Below are 27,368 nucleotides of genomic sequence, written 5' to 3' on the forward strand. Positions count from 1 at the left end.
TCAAGACGGTGGATTAAACAAGACGATTTTAAGGTGCAGAGTTTCTGAAGCTTCTAAAAAACCATATAAATGTGAACCAGTAATTTTATCTTGCAATAAGCAATCTAGGTATTCTACCAAAGAAAAAGTGAACTCGGATGTAAAAAAAGTCAAGTAGGATGAAACGAGATTTTAACGTAAGTCATTCACCTTGTAGAGAGCCGCCTAGCGGGGTGTAGCCACAACTCTACAATAGACAATAATTATAATATCCTCGTAATCGAAATGAAATTTCCTCATATTCGAAATGAAAAGTAGAGTGTTTAACACGGGTAAAAGAATCAATTCCTACTCGGACTATAGCCACCCTCGCTACGCTCGTGCGTTTAAATACCTCGGGAATTGATTCTTTCCACCCTCGGTTAACAATCTACTATTATTGGTGTTAAATATTTTCGATGTGTGAATTTACCTCGTCCCCTCAAAAAACGACATACAATTTTGTTGGTGAGTTTGAATGCGATACAAACCAAATGATGATGAATTTTCACTTTCACTTTATATACCTAACAACTATGCAACTCAATGACAATAATATTATTCGTACTTAAAAGGTATTGTATGATTTAGTTCTAAATTGATTCAACAGCACTACAACTGCTAGTAATTGAGAAACCTTAATCATAAATAAGGCGGGTAGGTACTAGGTAGCTATGCATGTATGTATATTGTATATCGGTAAACAATAAAAAAAAAAAATTAGAAAACGTGTTGATAGACGTACCAGGTACCCTCAAAGTAACACGCGCAGTTCTAGGAGGGTGTGCAGACAGTTGGCAATCGTAGAACGCAGCGTCAGATGGCCTCACTTCCTTTATCTGCAGCCTCCATATGTCCGGTGGTATGAAGCGGGCTGAATATCTAAACAATATTTTTTTTAGAACATTATTAGATTCATGAACCAGCATAGATAAATAAATACTTTAAATTGATGCGTGAGTGAATAATACCAAAAAACATTCTAAAACATATAGACAACCAATTTTGTAATCAGGTTCTTTTTGATTAGCGAATCCTCATCTGCATGATAATCATAATGTAATAAGGATAGGGCACCAGTAGCGAAGACTAAATTTTTTTCCTAGGTAGCCCGTACATGTGGTTTTTTTAGTCTCAATGTATTTTTTCTGAGTACGTTAAATTATTCACGTCCGTTTGGTTTTTAAGGTAACCCGATAGGAATCGGGTTGTTAGGAACCATCGCCCCTGGTATGCACTAAACGTTGGTACAAGTTGTACTAAATGGAAAATTCTTTCTCCAATACTCCTTCGTAATGAGTTCCCATGTACGCCACTGCATAATGTAGATACATTGTTTGTGTCAGATATCTTTAAGTAAGCACCTATACCTACTCATATAAGTAACTACGATTTAGCATTTTACCTCAAAAAGGTCATTTTATTAAAAATCAAAAAAAAAAAAAAAACATTTATTTCAAGTAGGCTCAGTTTACAAGCACTTTTGACACGTCAGTTGACTATTTGTAAAGATTCTACCACCGGTTCGGTAGGCAGGTTCTGCTAAGAAAATACCGGCAAGAAACTCAACAGTTGCTCTTTTGAAAAAGTCATACAGTATTTTTTAAAAATTAATTTACAATTAATAACAATTACTGTTTACATTTCTTATAGTTTTACTTCCTGTGTGAAGGTGGAAGCTGATTCAACGGCCTCCAAGCATCTTTATCATTAAGGAACTCATCAAAGTTGTAGTACCCTCGACTAAGTAAATGTTTTTTAACACATTGCTTAAAGCTATGCATTGGCAGGTCCATCACAGTCTTGGGGATCTTATTATAGAAGAGTACACCCAAACCTACAAAAGATTTTTTTACTCTTTGGAATATGCAGAAATAACTAACTTTTGCCCGTGTCTAGTAAAACGTGGGTTTAAATCTCCTTTTTGTTTGTACAAATTAATATTTTGTCTTACATATACTATACTGTTATATATACATTGACAGGCTACTGTTAGTATACCTATTTTTTTAAACTTTTGACGAAGGGACTCGCGTGAGTTTTGATATATTGCTCGAATTGCTCTTTTTTGAAGTACAAATATAGATTGTATATCGGCAGCCTTGCCCCACAATAAAATACCGTAAGACATTACGCTGTGAAAGTACGCAAAATAAACAAACTAAGAAGTTAAATTCGTTAGTAACAATGTTATAGACGTACCGTTAATTTATTTTAACTACAATAGTCTGGACAAAATTAATTATTTTGCTTCTACTAAACCTGTCACCAAGGCGGTTCTGTTGATCGATCGGCCCGACTTAATTATAATTCTACTGATTGGAACGTGTTCGCAACAGATCCACTATCATATTTCTACAAATAGATGTTCAGTGGCAATGTTTCAACCATTAGTGACTTTGAGATAGAGGTATTTTTGAATTTGTTTTTGAAATTCTTGGAATACGGTAGGTACGGTATTATTTTTGACGTGACAACGTCTTATAAATTGGTTTGCCGGGTGACACTTCAAGAAACTGCGTTACGCTCCTCTCACGTTATGCGCTCACAATGAGAGCGAGTGAATAAAATTTTGTTAATATGAAATTCAGTGCGAGATTCTTTGTATAAATTAATGTTTTAAATATAATTCTTTGTATAAATAAATGTTTTAAATTGTTACTATTATCATATAAGTTAATTATCATATAAATTGTTACTATTATATATATTTCATCCTTCTTCCTACTATACGAATGAATATTCACATTAAAATTATTTTACCACTCAAAGTCGTTGTCACGTAAAACTTTCGCCGGTATACCGACTTTACAGGCAACCAATTTTTTACTGATCGCCTTTTATTTAATTTTTAAATTTTAACCGACTTTAAAAAAAGAAGGAGGTTCTCAATTAGACGCGTACATCTTTTTTTTAAATGTTTGTTACCTCATAACTTCGTCATTTGTTATCCATTTTTTTATATAATACTCACCTGTCATCAGCCGTATACTGCTGTGTCCCGGTTGTCAGCAATTCCATCGGCTGCTCGTCGTTTTTTCGACGTACCCATGAGACCTAGGACAAGATTTACATTACCATGATAATTATATAGAACCATGATGAATAGAGGTCTAAAATACAAAATGATTATTGATTAATCTACTACTGATCTTCGGAATTAGTCTGAAGAGGTAATATTTATAACACATTTGTACCGGTAAAAGCTATACGTACTGGTGTTTGATTTTTGTTATATTCAAATACTTAATTTTAAACTTTGACATTGTGTCAAAGTTAAATACATAACGATATTTCGTAAAAATAAAAAAAGAATTGTTTTTTTTTTTAATTGATTTTTTGAATCAATCATCTAATGGTTATGAGTCTGTAGCCATGTGGCAAGTCGATTCTCTTTCTACAAACGCTAATGCTTCAAAAGCTAAAAAAATGTACGTGAATGACAAATCAAATCGAAACCTTGATCACATGATCTGTCGATACTTAATATCATCCTCATACATTATATAATTATCGAAGCATTTGCGATTGTAGAAAGAGAATCAACCAACCACTCTGTACCAAATGGCTACAGAGCCTGGTTACTGTTACGTTCTCTGGTACTCTGTTACGTTAGAACTTTATTTTCCGCTTTTGAGTTACGTGACGATTTCTGCCAGTTCACTCTTCAAGCCGTATAAAAGAACATCGTCCCTACAACATGTACATAATATACCAAACGTGTCAGTTACTCTACTTCTGATTAGGTTTATTGCCTCTAGTGCGATGAAATATGACTGAATTTCCCTAGGGGTGGCTCGTCGAGCTCTGATCGAAGCGACGTTGCTGTATCTAACATACTATATTTATATTTTCGTTGGTATATTATGTATCTACTAAATTATTATAATGAATAATAGGCAGATTTTGGTTGTTCCTTCGTCGCTACGAGCAAATACGTCTTCTCGTTGAAAGGACTTTAGAAACGATTCATGGACTTCTGGATTCGAAAGCTGAGGTATGAAATGGACTTCCATTTAAAACAACATCTCGTTTTATAAATAGTTTAAAATTAATGCAAGGAATTCAATTATTTAGGTTCCTATATAGTATTATTAGGTACAATACAATTATCTAACAGTTATTTAAAAAGATTAGCTTTGATGCAAACGTACTATTTTACTGTCCCCTTTAATTATTTCCAGACAATATGCGTTTTAATTTTTGATTAGCGGACGCCCATAACTTCGTCCGCGTGCTTTTCCGTTTTTTTTCCCGCGGGAACCTTGAATTTTCCGGGATGAAAAATAGCCTATGTGATAATCCAGAGTAACGTTTATTTCCATTCTAAATTTTAGCCATATCACTTCAGTCGTCGCAGCGTAAAGGAGGAACAAACAATATGAAAACCATCTTTATTTAGTGTATTAATAATAATTAATAGTATTAATAAATATATAAGTTATGTAAATTATAATATAATTATATTATCTTGCACTCGTGATCTAATCAGTTGTCAAACAGGATAGCATCTACTTCAATTAGAATGTCTATAGGATTAGTGTAAATGCTAATTGGCTATTCCACGATTTGAATTAGTACCTATCAATCATTATAAATTAGAATTAATTAATTACCTATTAATAATTACATGAATCTATACATTATATAATAAAGAACTACTTTATAACAAAGTCAATTCTTTAAATCAAATATATTTTGAAAAAATAAAATGGTATGTATTTTGCAATGATAACCGATTCATTAATTCAGTCATTGTCAATTATTATAGTTGGTATTTTGAACCATGGTAGCAAAAATTAGTATATAATATATTTTTCTTTCTGTCTAATTCAAATATCTTATCCAAGTATTTTGATTAGTAAAAAGCAATTAAATGCTAATCTTGTTCACAGCGTCTGTTGTAAGTAGATAATTGAGTAAACTTGTTCACTAAAGTTTGCACTTAATTCCAATTTGTATAGTACACCATATGAGTACTATAATTACTATATGTATTATAGGTGCTATTAGAGTACTGTGTGTAGCTATTTACTTTCTTATAGGAACGAGTATTAAAGATTATTTTATGTATTATTAAAGCAAAGTATTAGTAACTGAACATTTTTTATTTTATTTTACAAATAAAAATAAATATTTATTCAGGCTTGCAAAAATAACAAAACTAGTTTGGCAGATTTCATTATTTTGTTCTTATACAGTTATTAACTTAAACAGAAAAAAACCAATTGGCAATTTTGATGTTATGTTGGATGTTCTCTACTACAAGTACTTTACTTTACTAATATTACGTCACTCTCGCTGAATTTTGAAATGGCTCGACAGATTGTTTGTTTGCTCTAAACAAGCATAGCATAAATCGAAAAATCTAAGCAGGTAATATAGTTAGATACTTTATGTGGTCCACAGTCAATTTAGTCAACTGGGATCAAATAAAACAACATCGATTAACAAAACAATTTACATTCCCACACCAATTCTCGTAATATACAATCTGTGATAACACCATTATGATTAATCACTGCGTAATTAATACACTGATATAACATTCAATGATTATGTAAATACACCAATTAATATGTAAGACGATCGCGACCGTTGAATTATGCATGAGATTCTGTTACATAGTTATATAACGTTGCCAAAAGGTATATGAAAAATTCAGGTAATTACAAAATATTTTTTGATCTTATTATGTTTTACTACGAGTAGGTAGGTACTATTTCGTCGTCATCAACCCATATTCGGCTCACTGCTGAACTCGAGTCTCCTCTCAGAATGAGAGGTGTAAGGCCAATAGTCCACCACGCTGGCCCAATGCGGATTGGTAGAATTAGGATAATTTTCTGGTATGCAGGTTTCCTCACGATGTTTTCCTTCACCGATTGAGACACGTGATATTTAATTTCTTAAAATGCACACAACTGAAAATTTGGAGTTGCATGCCCCGGATCGGATTCGAACCCACACCGTCCGGAATCGGAGGCAGAAGTCATATCCACTGGGCTATCACGGCTCTAGGTACTAGTTATTAATCTAAATTGTACCTACTGGTATTTACGAGTATAAAAAAGTAGAAACCGAATGTTTATACACTCTTGTTAGTGTTAAAAATTAAACATGTATGTACATTTTGCAATAAATTGTGCATACTTGCATAAAGGGAATTGGCCATCTCCGGCCCAGGCCTACCCTAACCAGCCGGCAATTTACTTATATCTAAAAAAATCTTGATGATGCTACTTTAATAAAAAAATAATAAAATCATTACTTTATCAAAAAAAGTTTGCTACAACTTTTTACGACATTTTTATATTATCTTTAATATGTTCATTATATTTTAAAGACTTAGGATTGGTATTTATATTTGTTATCTTGTTCGTTAAGCTTGTTGGTAACAAAAAATATTCGGCGGTTTGGTACACCAGCGAACATTTTGTCCTAGAAGAGTTATAAAAAAATGTATTTTTCTTCAAGAAACATACTTTTATTGAGCTAATTATTTAACCAGATCCTTAATTAAACATCATATTATCATCTTCATAAATCTTTTATACGGGGGTGTAGGTTGTGTTGTTTGATTGAAATTAAATTAAATGAATTTTTGCGTGTCTTCTGTCAGGGAACTTAATGAAATAAAATCAAGAATCTCAAAGCACTATTTATTGAATTTAAGTTGAATTTGATAAGATACAAATGAGAAATATAGTCAATGTTTTTTGTTATATAGTTACGATTAATTATGAATAATAATGTTATAAAGCTGAAGAGTTTGTTTGTTTGTTTGGTTGAACGCGCTAATCTCAGGAACTACTAGTCCGATTTGAAATATTCTTTCAGTGTTAGGTAGCCCATTTATCGAGGAAGGGTATAGGCTATATATTATCCCCATATTCTAACGGGAACTGGAGCCACGCGGGTGAAACCGCGCGGCGTCAGCTAGTTATGAATAAAGCAGACTGCGGATACGACCGTAAATATTGAACAACGACAAGTAAGACGTCGATGGCGGACGTGGAATATAAACTTCCTTACCGGCGTTGTGCGTCTTAATAAGGCTTGCTACAACATAGCCTTATGCCGCTACAGGGGATATATCTGAATTCTCTGGGCCGACGTTGTATGGGCCGGTGGCTATTCCTCTTTGTAGGTGTGTACAGAGTAGCTAACACATATTTGAAAGTTTTTGTACAAATCCGTCCTGGCAATCAAGTTTAAAGACTATCTCCACCTCTAGTCAGAAACATTGTGTTAAGCGTGGATAATAGTCCATTAGGCGGAAATCGAACCATTACTGGTGAGCTATTGAGGTTGCTCTGTTTATAGGCCATGGTTTTCCAGTCAAGTGGACTATGCGCTTGGTCCATCAATAATTATCATAAAAATGGGACTTAAAAAATGGGCTACGTTTTATGGCAAAAAATAAAACTTCAAGAGGATCGTAATAGAAAACAAAACTTTGAATGAAAAACCTTCGACTTTCCAAATCGTTGGCGAGACCTAGTTTTCCAATTGGCCGGACCGATCGACTCGCTACTCGTTCATCAGCGTACATTTGTCGTACTACAGTAAAACGGATTAAAAATCCTAGAACGATTGCAAAGGACTGTTGTAATTGAAACGCAAGGCAGATTTTCGCAATCGGCTGACCTAATTTTTGCATTGAAGTGTACTGGAGGCAAACAAAAAACTAAATTGCCTAATCTATGATTTTATCAATTATTCCTAACGTAATGCAGATACTGGCATGACATTGAAGTGATTCTGAAAATACTGTGAAAACCTGCTAAAGATACAATTATACCTCGTGCGTATAGCAAGATGCGGGTGACAGTTGCCTTATGACGTTCATAATACGTACTATTATCGTGAATCGCGATAAATATTCAAGAGTGAAACGAACTGTCACTCGCACCATCCTACAGCGCATGAAGTATAGTACCCATAACAGAAACTATGCTTACTATAGACAGGGATAAATAAATAATATAAAAAATATATAGGTACTTACACAATACACAATATCACTACTTGATACAACATTAAGCGTATACAATGTATAAATAATATGTACATAATATATATAATATAATATGTATATATAATGTGTAATTGAGAGACGTGATAGCCCAGAGGATATGACCTCTGCCTTCGATTCGTAGGGCGCAGGTTAGAAACCGATCCGGGGCATGCACCTAAAACTTTTCAATTTGTGCATTTAAAAAAAATAAATATCACGTGTCTCACACTAATATGTAAATTTATGGGAATGACAGATACAATTGACATCTTGATCACGTGACCTGCCGATAATAAATGTCATACTAATGTGTAATGTTTTGACGGCCTCCGTGGCGCAGTAGTATGCGCGGTGGATTTACAAGACGGAGGTCCTGGGTTCGATACCCGGCTGGGCAGATTGAGATTTTCTTAATATGTCTAGGTCTGGCTGGTTACCACCCTACCGGTAAAGACGTACCGCCAAGCGATTTAGCGTTCCGGTACGTTCCGGTACGGTGTAGAAACCGAAAGGGGTGTGGATTTTCATCCTCCTCCTAATAAGTTAGCCCTCTTCCATCTTAGACTGCATCATCACTTACCATCAGGTGAGATTGTAGTCAAGGGCTAACTTGTAAAAAGAATAAAAAAAAATACCCATACATTTTGTTAATTTCGAAACCTTAGCGTTCGTAGAAAGAGAATCGACGTGCCACATGGCTAAAGCCTCCTAAACTCCTAACTTGCCTACCACACTAAAAACTAAAAACTTTTATACAGTATGGTGTAAGCTATGGTAGAAGTCTGCGGTGACGGTAGTTTCACCTTTATGACGACCTCTCTGATACTACTAACTGGTAGTGCCGTGGTTCTCAACAGAGAGGTCCTGGGTTCGATTCCCATTCAAGGGCTAACTTGCCATTGAATAAAAAAACGTAAAGCTTTTATAAAATAACAAAAGTCTGGATGTCATATAATATTCTACAACATATTATCTAAAAATGAAGAAGTGATAGTGAAGCAAAATGTATGTAATGATGATGGAACATACTTATTACCAGTTTATCGTGTAGGGCGTCCACCTTGCAGTCCAGAAGCGCTGTGGAGCCGACCAGTGCTTCGATCTCCGGCCCAACTGCCACGTATATACTGTTCCCGGTACCAACTCTACAAAAAAAGACGTTGAGTAAGAAATCTACATTATGAAGACGTTCATCATCATCATCATCATTATCATTATCATCAACATCATCATTATAAATATTGCGACGACTTTTCTAGCCTATCAAGATGAGGGTAGATCGTTAGGTTTGTATGGGCGTTCAAACAAAATTATATATATCTTTGTTATTTGTGCGTTTATGTTTATAGTTCATCTATTGAAAAATGTCACATTTAATGTAAGGAAGCTAAACTGTATGAATTTTCATCTAACTACAAAAAAAATTATTAGATTTAGAATTTTTATAATCTTATTTATTTTGCAAATATCCAGACAATCTTTGTTTTTTATGTTTAAATTAGTTAACATTGACCTTATTTACCCGAATGTATCATAAAACTCAATATATTCAAACCTAGTCATCATTTATAATAATCTAAGATAAGGAAAGGATGCCTTTTCTAACGATAGTTCCTAAGATAGGTTTGAGTAAACAGAAAATAATATTTATAAAAAATATTACCGTTCCCCTCCAACTTTGTTGGAAGTGGGTATGAAATAGTTGAACATTTAAAATCTAATCTATTGGTCATATTTAATTTATAGGTTTAGGTATAATATAACTTATACTAAACTAGAAATTTTCGACTGTTTTTACACTATTCAACTACACAAAATGGTATTTTTACGGATCTCATTAACTGATGAACACTATTACAACTGTGAAACATCGATACTATAGAGACAGTTTTTATAACCGCATTAGATCGCTGATCATATACTTTGATAGAAAAGTAACGTCTAGCGAGGCAGGTCCCTATGTAATTAGTCTGAGATAAGAATAGATTGAACCACCACCTCTCGGTTTAGCCAATTTATCGTTTAGCTATTGAGGCTTCAATTTATGACAAAAATTCCTTACAGTTTCAGACAAAACACAAATTTAGCTTTATTCCATTCTAGTTTATAAATTATACAACCGAGCAAATTGAGACCAAAGGATTTATTGATTCCATTGGAACCCAAAACATCAAGTTCGGGATCCGTAAACAATGAACCAACCGTAAATTAACGGGATATTTAATGCAAATTCCGAACAACTTAGAACCAGTATTACTTGAGCGGCGCAAATCAAATTACCTTCACTATTTGTATTCAGCAATTGTAAGCGAACGAAGTTCATACAAATATTGTGTTACACTGGATGGTATTACTTGAGAGGGGAATTACGACTCACTAGAGTAAAGTTTTAGTATAACAGCCCCTTCACACTGGTGTGGCTGTTCGTGGAACTCAACTTGGAAGTTTATTTTTGAATTTCGTGGTTTGTCTACACTTATAATATAAAGAGGGAAGATTTCTACTTTTGTATGTAACGAATAAACTCAAAAGAACTGTACCTACATTATCAAATCTCATGGAATTATTTATTTGCTATAATGTGGTACCTACATGTTTTGAACTTAAAATGTTGATATTATAGTATGCAAATTTTCTCTTACAATTAAATATTATTTTATCCATACAACCAGTTATTTATATATATTATAACATAAATTCTTATTCTGCATATTAATTACCTGGAAATACAGGGATAAAATATAGCCTATGTCACATAGAAAAGTGACATTTATTATGTAGCAAATTTTGAACGACTTCATAAAAAACAGGAGGTCCTAAATTCAACGCGTATTTTTTGTTTCATAGTAGATACATCATAACTACGTCATTTATTAACCTAGTTTGTTTGAAAGGGTAAACTTCCATGTTGGTTTAAAACTTTTTGTCAATCAGTATTGTAGTTTGGTTTTACTTAGGGCTATTATAGAGTTTGTAAACACTTCACAATAGTAAGCTAGTTGTACGACTAGCCATACGAATTAAAATAAACCAATTCGTACTAAATCGTAAAATATCGTAAATAGTCACTTGCTTCACAGTACGCACTTGGATGGACTTTTTTCAGTTTATTTGGTTTTTAAACCAAGCTACCAATTTCTGATAAAATAGTATTTAATACATCTGCAACCCTTTCAACAATGAATTCAGTTGGCTGAATTTTTTTTAAGGTTTTATTTACGCCAATGTCACACGAATCCAAGCGATTTCACTTCGACAAAGACGTGATCAATTCGTTCGAATGTTAAATCTCTTCCTATTTAAGTCGGTTAAATAATACATATTTACTCTATCAGTTCCATCACTCCATTTTTTCGAGCGAAATACATTTCACACAAAACTACCAACAAAAAATCGTTTTAACAAAAAAATTTAACCAACTTCAAAACCACAAAAATTTACTAAAAAGTGAAAAATAACATCGTATGTACCACCTTCTGATCACTTTAAAGGCGGTGCCAAGCCAGTGACGTATTAAGCCGTTTCTGAAAGAACCTCGGGAAAGAACTGTCTTTAAATCCTAAAAGTTTATTATTTAATCGGCTTTAGTTAAAGCAATGTGTTGGCACCGCCTTCAAAGTGATCAGAAGGTAGGACATACGATGTTATTTTTCGCTTTTTAGTTTATTTTTGTGATTTTTTTCAAGTCTGTTAAATTTTTTTGTTAAAAAGATTTTATTTTTCTGTTTTTAGTGTGTCCTAGCATTTACGTACGGGCAATTTCGTTACTTTAATTTTAACAAAAATTACTGAACTGATTTTCATAAAAATTAAATGGGACTAATCTGGAAGAATACTTTCTCAAACATAAAAAGATTTTTTTAAATTGGTTAAGAAATGACGAAGTTATGCGTCAAACATTAAAAAAACATACGAACCGAATTGAGAACCTTCTCCTTTTTTTGAAGTCGGTTATAAAGTATAGCAATATAAAAAGATTTTTTTAAATTGGTTAAGAAATGACGAAGTTATGCGTCAAACATTAAAAAAAACATACGAACCGAATTGAGAACCTTCTCCTTTTTTTGAAGTCGGTTATAAAGAAAGGCCTTAGAAATGCATTGAATTCTACTGGTATTTGTAATATAATTTATTATAACGATATGTTTGTTATGTTTGGAAAAATTATGATAAATTATACAATTTCCTAAAAGAGCCGACAGACGTAGGATTTGCATGCGGTTAACATAATTTGTAGCTCAAATAAGCTCTCCTTAAACGGAAACCATTCTATAAACGAAAACACATGCGGGAAATAAATATAAATAATCCGAATACGGAGAAAATTATACAGTTATAATGTTTTACCGCTAAAGTCTTGTTTCTACTTGCTTCTAAATAAATAAAGTCAGATAAAAGTAGTAATAAATGCGCTTTTATACAAACTTAAGTTAGCTACGTAGTCTTTTTTAAACTATTATTTTTATTTGACTGTATTTCATACTAGCCAACGGCTTAACCCGTGTAGTTCCCGTTCCCGTGTGAAAACGGGGATGATACTATGACACTCACAAATAACGTGGCTTTATATTAAAAAAGAGTAAAAGATTTTTATATTAAAAGAGAGCAAAAGATTTGTAAATCGTTTTAGTAAATACAGCGTTTACCTAAAAATACACACAATACCACAACTTTACCTCTTTAAGTAGTTAATATAAATTTATTAAGGAAAAGAAATATTCGTTTTGTGAGTGGTGTCACAAAAAAATAGATCTAGGTAAACGAGCGGTTCCTTAAAATATGCCTGTCTAGCCATACTCGTACCTTCTATAGTCTTAAACAAGAAAGAAAATTAAGAAATGTATGGGGATTAGGTAGAAATTAAAAAATATCCTGTTAACAAACATCTCTCGAAAGCAGGCCTTCTTTTTAAGAAATTTGCTAGAGCTGGCAATTATAGTGACTCTAGTAAGTAACTTATATCATACTCGTTATTATTATATTCTAAATAAGAATTATAATAATATCTCTATGCTCCTATGTTTGTCCGTCATTTTATATATAAAAAAAAAAACATTTGTGACATCAAATTCAAAACGTAATTCTCTTACATTTCATACTTTTTGTATATCGATCGTTTACGATGGTAAAGATTAAACATGGATTCATTCAGTTTATAAGAGAATTTTTACTAAAGTAAACGTAAAATAAATTCTTACCTCTCATTTCTGTGTTGATGTGTATTTGAATAAGTATCAAATATGTAATTGAGCAGTGGGGCGCTGGAGCCTGATTCTCCCGGCTTGCGTCTCCTCTCCATAGCCATTGGCTGAAGATTGGGCAGCGTGACGGTGTGATCCACATAACTGTTCAACGTCACATTATCTTCCAGTGTAATGTCCCTCAATACATTCACAACCCGCCGCTTTCTATTCACCCTGTCCTTATCTAAAACATCTCCCATATTATGTAAAGTTAACACATCTGTGTTGTTACAGCACATTGCTTTTGATTTATCTATCTTCTCGGTACTGGAGAAATGGTTAGGTTCGAAACTATGTAGAACATTGAGGGAGTAATTAAACTTGGGGTTGGTTTCATTATGCGAGTTGGTAGCGAACAGCATTTGATAGACTTTGTTTATCGTTGGTAAAGTTGTTTCATTGGCTTCGTTCACAATTGTTGAGCTATCGGCGTCCGTTCCTGTTGGAAGAAAAATACTGTTTAAATGGGTTTAAATATATTGATTTTTAAAAGGCGTTCGGGTAAATAAGGTCTAATATCCTTATCTTATATTCGGCTAACTGCTGATCTCGAATCTCTTCTCAGAATGAGAGGGGTTAGGCCAATAGTCCACCACGCTGGCCCAATGCGGAATGGCAGACTACACACACGCAGAAAATTAAGAAGATTCACGACGACGTCATTCTTTCGTGCTATTTAGTATGGAGCGTTTTTGAGCGATACGTGGCAGCGCCGCAAATACAACCCTTTTAATCCCTGTAGCTCCGAAAGTAATGATCGCAGATACCCTGTTATTTTTACAAAATTGCTTTACTATTAGCATACTCTTTATTTTTATATAATTAAAAAAACCATCGGTGTCTCCTAACAATACTTATAAAACAAAATAAGATATAAAATTGATGGTTGCAGGGCTTAAATTATTAAATAAATAAACAAATTTTTATTTCGGTTCGGTTCGGTTTGCTTAAGCAAGACTTACGAGTGAGGAACCTCGTCATAATATGCGCCACCCCAAAGATTACTTTCATTTATTAAGCATTCTGTATCCAACCCTTGATCCAAAAGTTAAAAGAAAGCTTCTTAAGGTGTTGGTCGGTTGGTTGTTGGTTGGTTTATTAAGCTTTTCCGTTATAAAACAATTGATAAAAAAGACTATTGGAACAATAAGTTGACTCAACAATGACTCAACATAAATTTATATTCTGTAAACGTTTTTGACCTTCGCGAAATATATTTTTAAATGGGACTTCAAAGGTTTTGTGTTCTTTCAAAAATATTACATTATTTTCCTTTATCTTTGATATTGTAAACGTTCAAGGGCAAATGGAAGTTTATTTGATTCGGTTCGCCCTTGATGTTTATCGTCTAAGTGATAAACGTTTGACAAGATTTTAAAATTCAAGAAACGTTTTCTTTCAACGCTTTATACGAATAGAAGCTTTTGAATTTCAATGTTTCTGTTTTTTTTATTTAGAACACTTGGCACATTATGTTTTGTTAAAAGCATTTAGGAATTTCATATCAATTTTACCTTTTAAGCAGTGGTCAGGGTTCATAATCATAAGTAAGTGTGGAAGAAAACATCCTAGTTACGTCAAAGTGGAAAGCTTATTTTAAGTTGTCCCCAGAGGCGTTGCTACCGCCATATCTGCCGTAACAATAATACGGGGCCCCCATACTGCAAGGACCTCTTACATGTGAAAGCTAAAAGTAGTAAAATGTAATCCACAATCTCTTTTGGTTTGGTGAACCTATGAATTCCCGTATATTCATAGGTTCTTCAAACATCTTTCTTTTTTAGGAAATATTTACTTTTCATATTGGGCCCCCCAACTAATTTTGATACAGGGCCCATCCAAGGTACGCTACGCAACTGATTGGCCCACTACATGCCAGATTTCACTCCCTCCTTCCCGGAGAGAGGGCCTTAGACCTACCACGCCGTTTCGGTGCGGGTTGGCCTTAGACCCTTGATCCAGCATTTAAGCGAAAGCTTCAGTTGGTCGAAACTTATACTGAAACGACTATCGGAACAATAATAGTTGACTCAATATTTAAGATAGCGGTAATCATGTGAGCATGGTCCAAGTATTTTGATACTTTTTTCTTTTCTTTTTAGCTTTAAGACCCACTAGATTAACGTTATGTGGAATAGTAATGTCAATAATTAATAAAATAATTACTACACGGTACACTGATAGACTTTTTTTTATTCTTTACAAATTAACCCTACAATCTCACCTGATGGTAAGTGATAATGCAATCTAAGATGAAAGCGGGCTAACTTGTTAGGAGGAGGATGAAAATCCACACCCCTTTCGGTTTCTACACGACATCATACCGGAACGCTAAATCGCTTGGCAGTTCGTCTTTGTCGGTAGAGTGGTAACTAGCCACGGCCGAAGCCTCCCACCAGCCAACTACACTATATCAGTATATTGGCCTATACCTGTCCTATAGTGTAAGATTTATTGTAATATAACAATATGTTATAACAAGTAAAATACGCAAATACGCGAAAATTAAATGCGTACTAAGTAAAATATGTAAAACAAACAAAATCTTTATCTATTAAACTTTCAACATACTGCAATGCTCCGCGCTTAAACTCCGCAAAAAAGTATTTATATATTTCGTAGAAAGAAATTCCCAAAGTCCTTAAACAAACAAGATGTGGTCTGTTTTCTTTCAATGTTCAGTATTTCGGCGCATTCTCTTTAAAGTTTTAACACGTTTAAAACTTCCACGCTAGAAACATATCTTGAAGAGAAAAGTTTCAGGAAAGCCTTTTTATAAAGTGCTTACTTTACTTAGTAAAGTTTTCTTATTTAAATATTTAGTGCTCTTAAAAACGGATGCACCTAATGTTAAATAACTATATTATTTATAGAGACTTTGTCTGCATTAAAACCTGACAATATGTATTGGATAGAAACAGGCGTTACTTTGCGGAAGTTCATCATGATTATATAATGATTTATTTATTTTGCTATCATCCGCAAAAAGTCGACGAACCCATGCGACAACGTCATCCAGGTCCGACAAAATACTCTCTACGTACTTACGTTTCACCCCGAAACCGGAGCATCCTCAGGAGATGTTGACTCTACAACGTGCAATTGCAAAGTTGTAAATAAATCATTATATAATCTGACAATATGTCTTATAGGTACTATAAAAAGCAGCTTATAATTGTGTTTCTCAACAAAATCCTTCTACCTTCCAGTAAAAATTTCATTGAATTCAGTTTAGGCGTTTGGTAAGTTGGTAGTGGTAAAACCCTGTGCCTCAGAGAGCACGGTAAGGCAGTCCTGGTCGTTATCATAAAGATTTGACAGAAAGCGTGGTGGGTTTAAGCTCCACATCCCCTCTCCTATGAAGAGTGAAGCCTGACCCTGTAGTGGGCTACTAAAATTTATAATTTACTAAAAATAGGTCTACTAGTCTACGATCCGGCATTAGAAATATATACCCACATCTGTTTTTTTCTCTCATTTATTTATTACTTCTTTTTTTTAAATTTTTAACAATATAAGTATAATAAAATACAAAACATTATTAAAAATTTATAAAAAAAAATTCACCCTCCCGCTGCGGGACATTTGAGTGTCCTAGCAACCGGTGGTCAGGGCTCCAGAGTGAGGAACCTCCTCACAATACGCGCCGTCTCAAGAATCACTGCCTTTTGTATCCGACTCTTGATCCAACAGTTAAGCGAAAGCTTCTTAAGATGTTGGTCGAAGCTTTTCGCTATAAGACCATTGACTGAAACAACTATCGGAACAATAATAGTTGACTCAACATTCCACATGGCGGTAATCTCGTGAGCAAGGTCCAAGTATTTTGATACTTTTTCCTTTTCGGCTTTAATCAGATTATCGTCATGTACCCACATCTGTTATTTATTAGTGATACGAAATAAATAATACATAATATTCACAGTAACACAATGCAAAGAGGTTGCCTAGTTAAACTGTGGCCAAATCAATTTTTATTAAAAATCTAAGAAACCATGAAATAGATCAAAGGCAACCTAATAGGTACACTTAAATTAAGCATAAATTAAGGTGTCATTTAACATATTACAACTAAATAACTATTGAGAATATAACCTTCAGAGTCATCTGTGTTTAACTGGCAACCCCTCAGTTGTAGAAAAAAATAAGCAACCTTTACATTTTCAATTCTTCTGGGTACGTGTAATTAACTAGACTTTAAGAAATGAGGAAAAAAGATTAAGTAAATTAGATGAGGGATATATATTTCTTCATCTCGTGCTACATGCAATTAAGTTACATGTAAACATTTTAAGTGTTATCGTACTACAAAGCCGATTTACAAATATAATCCAAATTTAATTTTAAGCTAGAAAATCGGTCTAAAGCGTATCAGGTACACTCAGGACAGAGTTCCGACGTTTTAGAAAAGTTTTCTTTGATATTGAGTGCTTCAGATTTAATTACGACGGAGTTCGTTGCTCTAGGTTTATTTTCGTAAAACGTATTTGATTTTTTTTATACTTAAGGCTACGTTGACCGTCAACTAAGTTATACGTAATGGACTACGAGTCTGTGACTCTCTGTGTTATCATTTTATTATCATACTAGCGGACGCCAGTGTCGGAAACGGATTTAAAGGGCAAAACTCTATTATAGAATAAGATCTGTCAGTTCTAACAATTCCCACCAAGAATTTTACCAATAAACCCTCGATTGGCAGAGAATAACCTCTAGTGAAGTCCCGGACTTGTGACCGAAGGGTGTAGGGTTAAAGACGTCTTTTAAAACTAATTAACACTCCCCTTCTCCAATCAAGTTATTTCTCCCTGGCTATAAAAAAATAATCTACGGAGGATTATCCAACTAAACGTGTGGACGGATCGAAATTCAAGTCACGACAAGGATGAGCTAGGCCGCCCGAGCGGTATAGCGGTACTTTCATCCCGGAAAAATCTATGGTTTCTGCGGGATTTGTGAAAAACCGAACTCTCCACGTAACTCACGAAATATTTCGTACTATCTCGACGACGAGCCGACCTATCAAATGCCTCACTCACGCAGACACGATTTCGCCGCGCCGTGTGGAGTTCGGTTTTTCAAAAATCCCGCAGGAACCATAGATTTTTCCGGGATGAAAGTATCCTTATCCCGAGTCAAATTTATTTCCATTTCAAATTTCAGCCAAATCGCTTCAGTATCCGCAGCGCAAAGGAGGAACATACACACACTTACAAACAAATTATGCCTTTATGCATTGAAATATTTGTGTGATGATAAGCTGAAGGTTTGTCTTAGCCACATAGGCAACTTCTCCTACAAAACAGTATGCTATCATTATAAGGGCATAAGCATACTAACCTTTGCACGGCAGGGCGGAGAGCGCGGCTAGTAGGAGCGCCGCAGCAGCCGGCGCGCACATCGCTGTTACATCCTCGACGACACTGCAACAACGAAAAGAATACTTCGATTAGTATTAATCCACCTCCTTATTAATTAACTAGCTGACGCCGCGCGGTATTACCCGCATGGTTCCCGTTCCCGTAAGAATACAAGGATAACATTACATAGCCTTATAGCCTTATTGGATAAATGGGCTATCATACACTGAAAGAATTTTTCAAACCGGACCAGTAGTTCCTGAGATTAGCGCGTTCAATCAAACAAACAAACAAACTATTCAGCTTTATAATATTAGTATAGATAAGAACGGACAAGTCGGTATACTTAAGTAGGTACTCGTATATGCATCACAATAAAAATTTTAGCAAAAATTTAAACAAAATGACGAAAATTTATGAGCTAAAAGAGAGAAATAAAAAAACTTTCTGATGGTGAGTGAGGATCAGCGGGGCTCTGGGCCTGGTACTTGAAATAGCAATGACTGTCCTTGGAACTGGTAGTTGTTATTGAGAAGCGGTATGGTCAGTCAGTCAGTATTGCTCTTCAGCCCTGGGAGAGTCATCATGTAGTAAGTCATGTTTCTCACAATCATATTAGGGTCGTGACCTCCTCCATTCTTCTATTTTGAGATTCACTGAGTCATGCCATCTTGTCCTGTCTTCGGTCTTCCAGAAAGTATTGTAGACCGTTGTTGAGTTTTCTGATCTGATCAGAACAACGCATCGGGCTGCGACCCTGCGGCCTCTTTCCTTCCATGCCAGTGACGATCAGTTTTGTCGAAATTATATCCGTCTTTTCTGGCAATGTGTCAGAAATACTCAAAAAATCGCTGTATATAAAATGTTTATAAAATTGAGCAAATATATTTTTTAACTCGAAATGTGTATAGGATCGCGACTAACGTGGAAAAACCGGTTTTTAACTAATGTCTACTACCCAGGTAGATTTGAAATTTTTCTATAAAATTTGTCAAATTCACGCGAACAAAGTTTCAAGTATCGGCTAGTAATAAATATAAATACTTGCCGATTCAGTTCTGGGTGTCATTTTTTTTTCGATAAGTAGGCTGTTGTGGAAACAGGCGGGGATCAAAGCTCGATCTATAACAACATTATCTTTACCATTGTTTTGTTTGAACATCTAATATAGATCAAACTATGTATGATACAGCTTTTATTTCTCACTACAACCCAACTATACCTGTAATCAAATAACGGCAATAAGCAAATATATTGAACTAGCAGACGCCCGCGTCTTCGTCCGCCCTTTCACCTCCTTAATCCGGCCCTATCGCAAAATCCGTTCCTAGCAGACACCTACTGATTATAAGCTACCTCCCTGCCAAATTTCATCTTTGTACGTCAAACGGTTTTCGAGATTTCCTTTTGCATATATATTAAAGGAAATTAAAAAAGAGATATATAAGAGATATAAAAATGCACCTTAATTGACCATCATGCTGCTTGTTATAATTAAAACAAACGATATCCAAAAGAATTATCATAATAATCGAAACGCGGCTCAGGTTAAATTAAAATATAAAATTTCCTCTTTTCCACTGGCGCTATGTCAATATCCATTAAAATTTCGCCTTAATTTAATATACCGAAAACCGTAGGAATATTAATTAAAAAATTTACGCTCCAATTCTGGGGCCCATACAATATTATATCAATTTGTGGTTCGCGTTTATAAGTGAATATTGAACTAGCGGAGCAACGAAATAATTTAATGAGCAAAAGTTACGTTTTGTGCCACAATAAATAATATAATATTAGTTATAATGATATATAATGGCTCATTAATTTCAGTCATTAAAATGCTATCCATGAGATAATGAATATCAACTTTCACATAACAATAAAATTATTAAAAGATCGACTTCAAAATTACTTCAATATTTATCAAGCAAAATACAGCGATTTGTCAAAAAAATCAAAGCCCTCGTCCTTTTTTTTTTTTAATCTTTACAAGTTAGCCCTTGACTACAATCTCACCTGTTGGTAAGTGATGATGCAGTCTAAGATGGAAGCGGGCTAACTTGTAAATCGCTTGGCGGTACGTCTTTGCCGGTAGGGTGGTAATTAGCCACGGCCGAAGCCTCTCACCAGCCAGACCTGGACAAATTAAGAAAATCTCAATCTGCCCAGCCGGGATCGAACCCGAGACCTCCGTCTTGTAAATCCACCGCGCATACCACTGCGCCACGGAGGCCGTCAAAACGTCGACGTCGTTCACACGAGAGTTTTTTTAACGGACGTTAAAAAAGCGTTCAAATAAAACAAATGTATTCCCAAGTAGTATATGTTTACTCGACGCTTATTTAAAACACGAGCAGTGTTGCATTTTCGATTTTGGGCATTGGAAATAGACCTTAATTCAACTTCATAATATATTTGAACGCGTTTTTAACGTCCGTTAGAAAAACTCTCGTGCGAATGAGGGCTACTTTAAGTTTATAGGTGTCATCTTTGTAAGATTCAACGCAATATTGATTTATTAAAGTTTTCTCTTTTTGTATTAGGGACATAGATTCACAAAGTACACTATTAAACATAGAATAAAGAATGAAACCTAGTTCCCTCGAAGTGGATTTGATCGAGTAAGCGGCAAGTTTTTGCAATAAATTTTTGATATGTATAAAAGATTTTCAGTTGAAAAAGGGGTATTTAGGGTTACGCAGCCGACACCTGTCGCCGTTAGCACAAACCTTCGCCCGCTCTAGAAATAAAAGTAAAACTTTATCGGAAAAATCTTCGCTGTAGCACTAAAAGTGCCATTTTTTAAAAATAAGCGTAAAAATGTGTACGTGTTATATATTGGCTGTTGCAGAGAGTTTGCGTGAAAAAAATTGTTTAGAAGTGTATGTAGTTTGGAAGTTGACACTTTTTGGAAAACTCCAGTGACTTATTTTGTACAGGCATAGTTTACTATTTGCTTCAATAACTCTGGTTTAATAAGTTTGGCAAAGTTACACAGAATCTTATTTATCAATCATAATAGTCAGGAATAAAACAAAATATTTAACATTTATTCTGTTATCGCCGTGTTGCAACGACTTGCGGTACGAACGGCTTCAGTGTGCTCGTGGCGTTTGAGCCGTCCACATCTCTTGTTGTGTAATTCTTTGTGGGTTACTTGGGATAGGCGGGGAGAGTGACTTGAGTGGAAAAGGGGAGTGTTTGATATCTGTCAAAGGCGCCTTTAACCCTACACACATTGTTCACAAGTTTGTGAATTCACTCAAGGCGTCTAAGAAGCATATTATTGCTTCCTAAGATCCTTAGTCATATTATAAACGCCAATGTTTGTTACGCTTTTGCTAAACCAGCAAACTGATAATTTTTTCACCAATGGAAAGCTACATCATCAACGAGCAACATAGACCACATTTCATCTCATCATTGGAAATTATATTATGTATTCTCATTGGAAAGGAAAGTACGCGTAGTGAAAACCGAAAAAAATCATATCATAAGACTGTCTTCATCATAAATTGTGAAGTTTAAGTAGGTATTTAAAATACAACGAAACAACGTTTTAAATAGGTGCTTGTGCCGTGTAAGTAGGTTCTTAATTCCCCCAAGAAATGTTTCAAATCCATTTCAATTCAGTGGCATAATAAGGGCTTATTACAAGGTAAGAGGCTTTCAAGAGAAAAGCATTTTTAATTCAAAGATATACAGCCTTATTATTCCTATCGCAAAATCCGTTCTTAGCAGACACCTACTGATTATAAGCTACCTCCCTGCCAAATTTCATCTTGGTACGTCAAACGGTTTTCGAGATTTCCTTTTGCATATATATTAAAGGAAATTAAAAAAGAGATATATAAGAGATATAAAAATGCACCTTAATTGACCATCATGCTGCTTGTTATAATTAAAACAAACGATATCCAAAAAAAGAATTATCATAATAATCGAAACGCGGCTCAGGTTAAATTAAAATATAAAATTTCCTCTTTTCCACTGGCGCTATGTCAATATCCATTAAAATTTCGCCTTAATTTAATATACCGAAAACCGTAGGAATATTAATTAAAAAAATTACGCTCCAATTCTGGGGCCCATACAATATTATATCAATTTGTGGTTCGCGTTTATAAGTGAATATTGAACTAGCGGAGCAACGAAATAATTTAATGAGCAAAAGTTACGTTTTGTACCACAATAAATTATATAATATTAGTTATAACGATATATAATGGCTCATTAATTTCAGTCATTAAAATTATCCATGAGATAATGAATATCAACTTTCACATAACAATAAAATTATTAAAAGATCGACTTCAAAATTACTTCAATATTTATTAAGCAAAATACACCGATTAATTATCAAAAAAATCAAAGCTAGCTTAGGACCTGTAGCTATGTTCTTTGATGAGGTTCATTGTACTTGAAGTTTAAAGGTGTCATCATTTTGAGCTTAAACGTAAGATTGAACCGACTTAAAATAAGGAGGGTCTAAATTTAAAATTCTAATTAAATTTAAAATTTAAAATAATAAAAAATTAAATTTAAAATTTAAAATTCGGCGCTCATGTTTTTTTTTTTTAATTTGTTACCCCATAACTTCGTCATTTACCAAACAATTTCGAAAAATTCTTTTTGATTTGAAAGAGTATACTTCTATATTGGTCCCATTTTATTTTCATGAAAATCGGCTTAGTATTTTTATGTTATAAGATTATTGTAGATACATAGATTCATAAAATACACTATTAAACATAGAATAAAGAACCAAACCTAGTTCCCTCGAAGTGTTTTTGCAATAAATTTTTGATATGTATAAAAGATTTTCAGTTGAAAAAGGGGTATTTAGGGTTACACAGCCGACACCTGTCGCCGTTAGCACAAACCTTCGCCCGCTCTAGAAATAAAAGTAAAACTTTATCGGAAAAATCTTCGCTGTAGCACTAAAAGTGCCATTTTTAAAAAATAACCGTAAAAATGTGTACGTGTTATATATTGGCTGTTGCAGAGAGTTTGCGTGAAAAAAATTGTTTAGAAGTGTATGTAGTTTGAAAGTTTACACTTTTTGGAAAACTCCAGTGGCTTTTTTGTACAGGCATAGTTTACAATTTGCTTCAATACCTCTGGTTCAATTAAGTTTGGCAAAGTTACACAGAATCTTATTTATCAATCATAATAGTCAGGAATAAAACAAAATATTTAACATTTATTCTGTTATCGCCGTGTTGCAACGACTTGCGGTACGAACGGCTTCAGTGTGCTCGTGGCGTTCGAGCCGTCCACATCTCTTGTTGTGTAATTTTTTGTGGGTTATTTGGGATAGGCGGGGAGAGTGATTTGAGTGGAAAAGGGGAGTGTTAGATATCTGTCAAAGGCGCCTTTAACCCTACACACATCGTTCACAAGTGCGTGACTTCACTCAAGGCGTCTAAGAAGCATATTATTGCTTCTTAGGCCATTTAACAATTCAAAGTCATATTATAAACGCGAATGTTTGTTACCCTTTTGCTAAACCAGCAATCTGATAATTTTTTCACCAATGGAAAGCGAGCGACATCATCAACGGCAACATAGACCACATTTCATCACCTCATGGGAAATTATATTATATATTCTCATTGGAAAGGGAAGTACGCGTAGGGAAAACCGCGGGGGATCTCCGAGTAAAATCATATCATAAAACTATTTTAATCATAAATTGTGAATTAAAGTAGGTATTTAAAATACAACGAAACAACGTTTAAATAGGTGCTTGTGCCGTGTAAGTAGGTTCTTAATTCCCCCAAGAAATGTTTCAAATCCATTTCAATTCAGTGGCATAATAAGGGCTTATTACAACGTAAGAGGCTTCCAAGAGAAAAGCAATTTTAATTCAAAGATATTCAGCCTTATTATTCCGGTTTGACCACTTCTGCATTAAACTTTTGTACTTTAATTGTCTTTTCTCTTCACTTTTCTAGTCATATACAGGGTGTCCCGTAAATATTACGACATACTTTACCAGGTGATAGCCGACATCGAGTCCTACTAAAATAACGCAATTTAGCCGAAATTTTACGGTTTATAATTATGTTATATTGATTTTTAACAAATATTGCGTTATTTTAGTATGCTTTGATGTTAGCTATCACCCTGTAGAGCATGTTGTACTATTTTGACGACCTCCGTGGCGCAGTAGTATGCGCGGTGGATTTACAAAACGGAGGTCCTGGGTTCGACCCCCGGCTGGGCAGATTGAGATTTTCTTAATTGGTCCAGGTCTCGCTTTTGGTAGGCTTCGGCCGTAGCTAGTTACCACCCTACCGGCAAAGACGTACCGCCAGGCGATTTAGCGTTCTGGTACGATACCGTGTTAGCCCACTTTCATCTTTAATTGCATCATCACTTACCATCAGGCGAGATTGTAGTCAAGGGCTAACTTGTAAAGAATTAAAACAAAAATGTCAAGAATTAATTGGCATCTTCTAAGATAGCGCGTTCCACCATAGACTGCATCATCACTTACCATCAAGCGTAATTGCATCTAAACTTATTATTTATTTAATAAAAAGTAAAAAAGTCGCTTACCTTGCGTAGTTCATTTACCCAGATATTAAACCATTATACGTGCCAGCAAACGGCGTAGAGGCGTAAAACAAACTGTATAAAACTTTACCACAGGTAATATATTCGTGTTGAACAAGCACTAAAGTCACCAACTTCGTAACTAGGTGGGGAAGTACGTCACCGATCTCCCAAAAAGTAATTTAAGGCGAAGTTCAACAAAACCGATTTAATTAGAAATCTGCCGCGTCACACAATCAAAGTTTCGCAGCGAAAAGCTTCAGAGATTTATCATTGACATAGGAAAGACGTGATTCCTCTGCTCTAATTGGATGGCCCTTAATGTCGTACCTGCTTACAAATCAGACAAAAAAGAATTATCCGCTTTTCCGCTGTCATTTGTCTATTTGGATATACATTTGTCTATTTCTGTTGCCTATTTTATTCTTTTTTTTTAATAATAGAAAAAAATAGGCTTCTGGTAGAAAAAAACGACTTTATTGAAATGGATAATGGAATATATTGTGTATTTTTAACAGAATACTAAAATAATGAATGAATGAAATATACCTTATTGTACACCAAAAAGAAAAATAACAAGCAAGAAATTAACTTAAAAACTAATAAACAATTGGCGACCTTATCGCTAATGAGCGATCTCTTCCAGACAATCAAACGAAAAAAAAAAAAAATAGAAGGAATAATGAATAATGAAAATAATACACGTCGATTTTGTTTGAAATTTTAACCGACTTCAAAAAAGATTCCCAATTCGACGCGTATGTTTTTTTTTGTTATGTTTGTTACCCGCATAACTTCGTCATTTATTAACCAAATTTGAAATTTCTTTTTTGTTTGAAAGATTAGTTCTATTTCATTTTTATTATAATCGGTTTAGTAATTTTGTGTTATAATCAAAATAACTGAAATACGTCTTTGAAGTCGGTTCCATTTGTATTTTAAAAAGATTATATACAAGAATATTTTATTATATTCAAATTCCATTAGTTTTAACGTTCTACAATCCACAATTCAATTAGCATGTAAGGCACTCTGAAGGCCGTTATTGTATTTCGTTTAAAATTCTCAAGTACAAATAACTCCCTATAAATAGGGACATACGTCATATTGTCACTAAAATGTAAGTTTATAATTGTCTGTGGGAAGCCAGGTTGTTAAAATCGAGTTATATATTGTGTCAACAAAGCCCCGAGTAAGTTGATAATAACTTAAGTTTTGTTTTGAAGTTGTAATCCCAACAAATATTTGTCAAATACAAATAATTACGTGTCGTGTTAAGCTTTTTGTTCTATCTTCCAATAACATTTAAATAACAATATTATCTAAATAACTGTGCAGCCTGGTGTGGAAATAGGTGAACTTTGGAGACAAAGGATCTCGTGAACTGACCTTGTGAAGCAGCAAATCTCACAGGGCTGCTAAGCGCCTTCGACAGCTCATAGAAGCCCACCAATGCACACACAACACATATTATAGTTTTTAAAAATCACTGATTTAGAAAGCGCGCGAGCCAATTTATGCGTAGTTATCAGGCGGCGAACATTGATTGACTAATTTGATCGAAGCGTCTGGCGTTGCGGGTTGCAATTGTCTCCCTCTCACGAGAATAAGGAAATGGAAAAGGTAGGAGAAGAAGGGAGACAAGTATATATCTGTAATGTGTGTGTATGGCGTTAACATTTATCCCCCGGGCTGAGGCAAAGCCTTCAGGAAAATAAAAGTTTGCGATGATGCGATAGCGTATAAATAATATAATAAAGTTGTAAGAAAAGACTAACTATAAATTAAAAATAAACATTAATTAATTAGGTTAAAGCGTTAATATTAAAGTGCGAATATTATTGAAGAGGTAGAGGGCAAAGCCTTACTACAGCTCTCGTATAGTAACCAATTCTGGTCTTAACTCTAGCGGCTCGTACGATACCGTCTCTACCGGGATAGAGCTCCTCTACTATGGCTAGAGGCCAACTAAGAGGCGGTGAGTTATCGTCTCGAATAATGACAATACATCCTACTTTAATCGGATTTGATGGAGTGTTCCATTTTTGTCTACTTTGAAGCGAAGTTAGGTATTCACGGTTCCATCTGTCCCAATATGATTGGACCAGTTTTGACAACAACTGATAGCGAGTAAGCCTGTTCTGAGGTACGTCCGTAAGGTCC

At 34.5% G+C, this 27,368-nt stretch overlaps 1 protein-coding gene across 1 annotated transcript; it reads right to left on the reverse strand.

The window, feature by feature from the left end:
- On the reverse strand, nt 1-26,728 carry LOC112044139 (uncharacterized). The gene is made up of 7 exons (XM_052881879.1): nt 26,595-26,728; nt 18,622-18,704; nt 13,237-13,720; nt 9,075-9,183; nt 2,993-3,075; nt 764-900; nt 1-53 (listed from the first exon to the last, which is right to left on the reverse strand). The coding sequence occupies exons 2-7, from the start codon at nt 18,680-18,682 to the stop codon at nt 1-3; spliced, it is 927 nt and encodes a 308-aa protein (XP_052737839.1). The 5' UTR covers nt 18,683-18,704; nt 26,595-26,728.
- Nucleotides 26,729-27,368: the final 640 nt, after the last annotated feature.

The sequence above is a fragment of the Bicyclus anynana genome, chromosome 5 (assembly GCF_947172395.1).
Source record: "Bicyclus anynana chromosome 5, ilBicAnyn1.1, whole genome shotgun sequence".
Classification (NCBI taxonomy): Eukaryota; Metazoa; Arthropoda; class Insecta; order Lepidoptera; family Nymphalidae; genus Bicyclus; species Bicyclus anynana.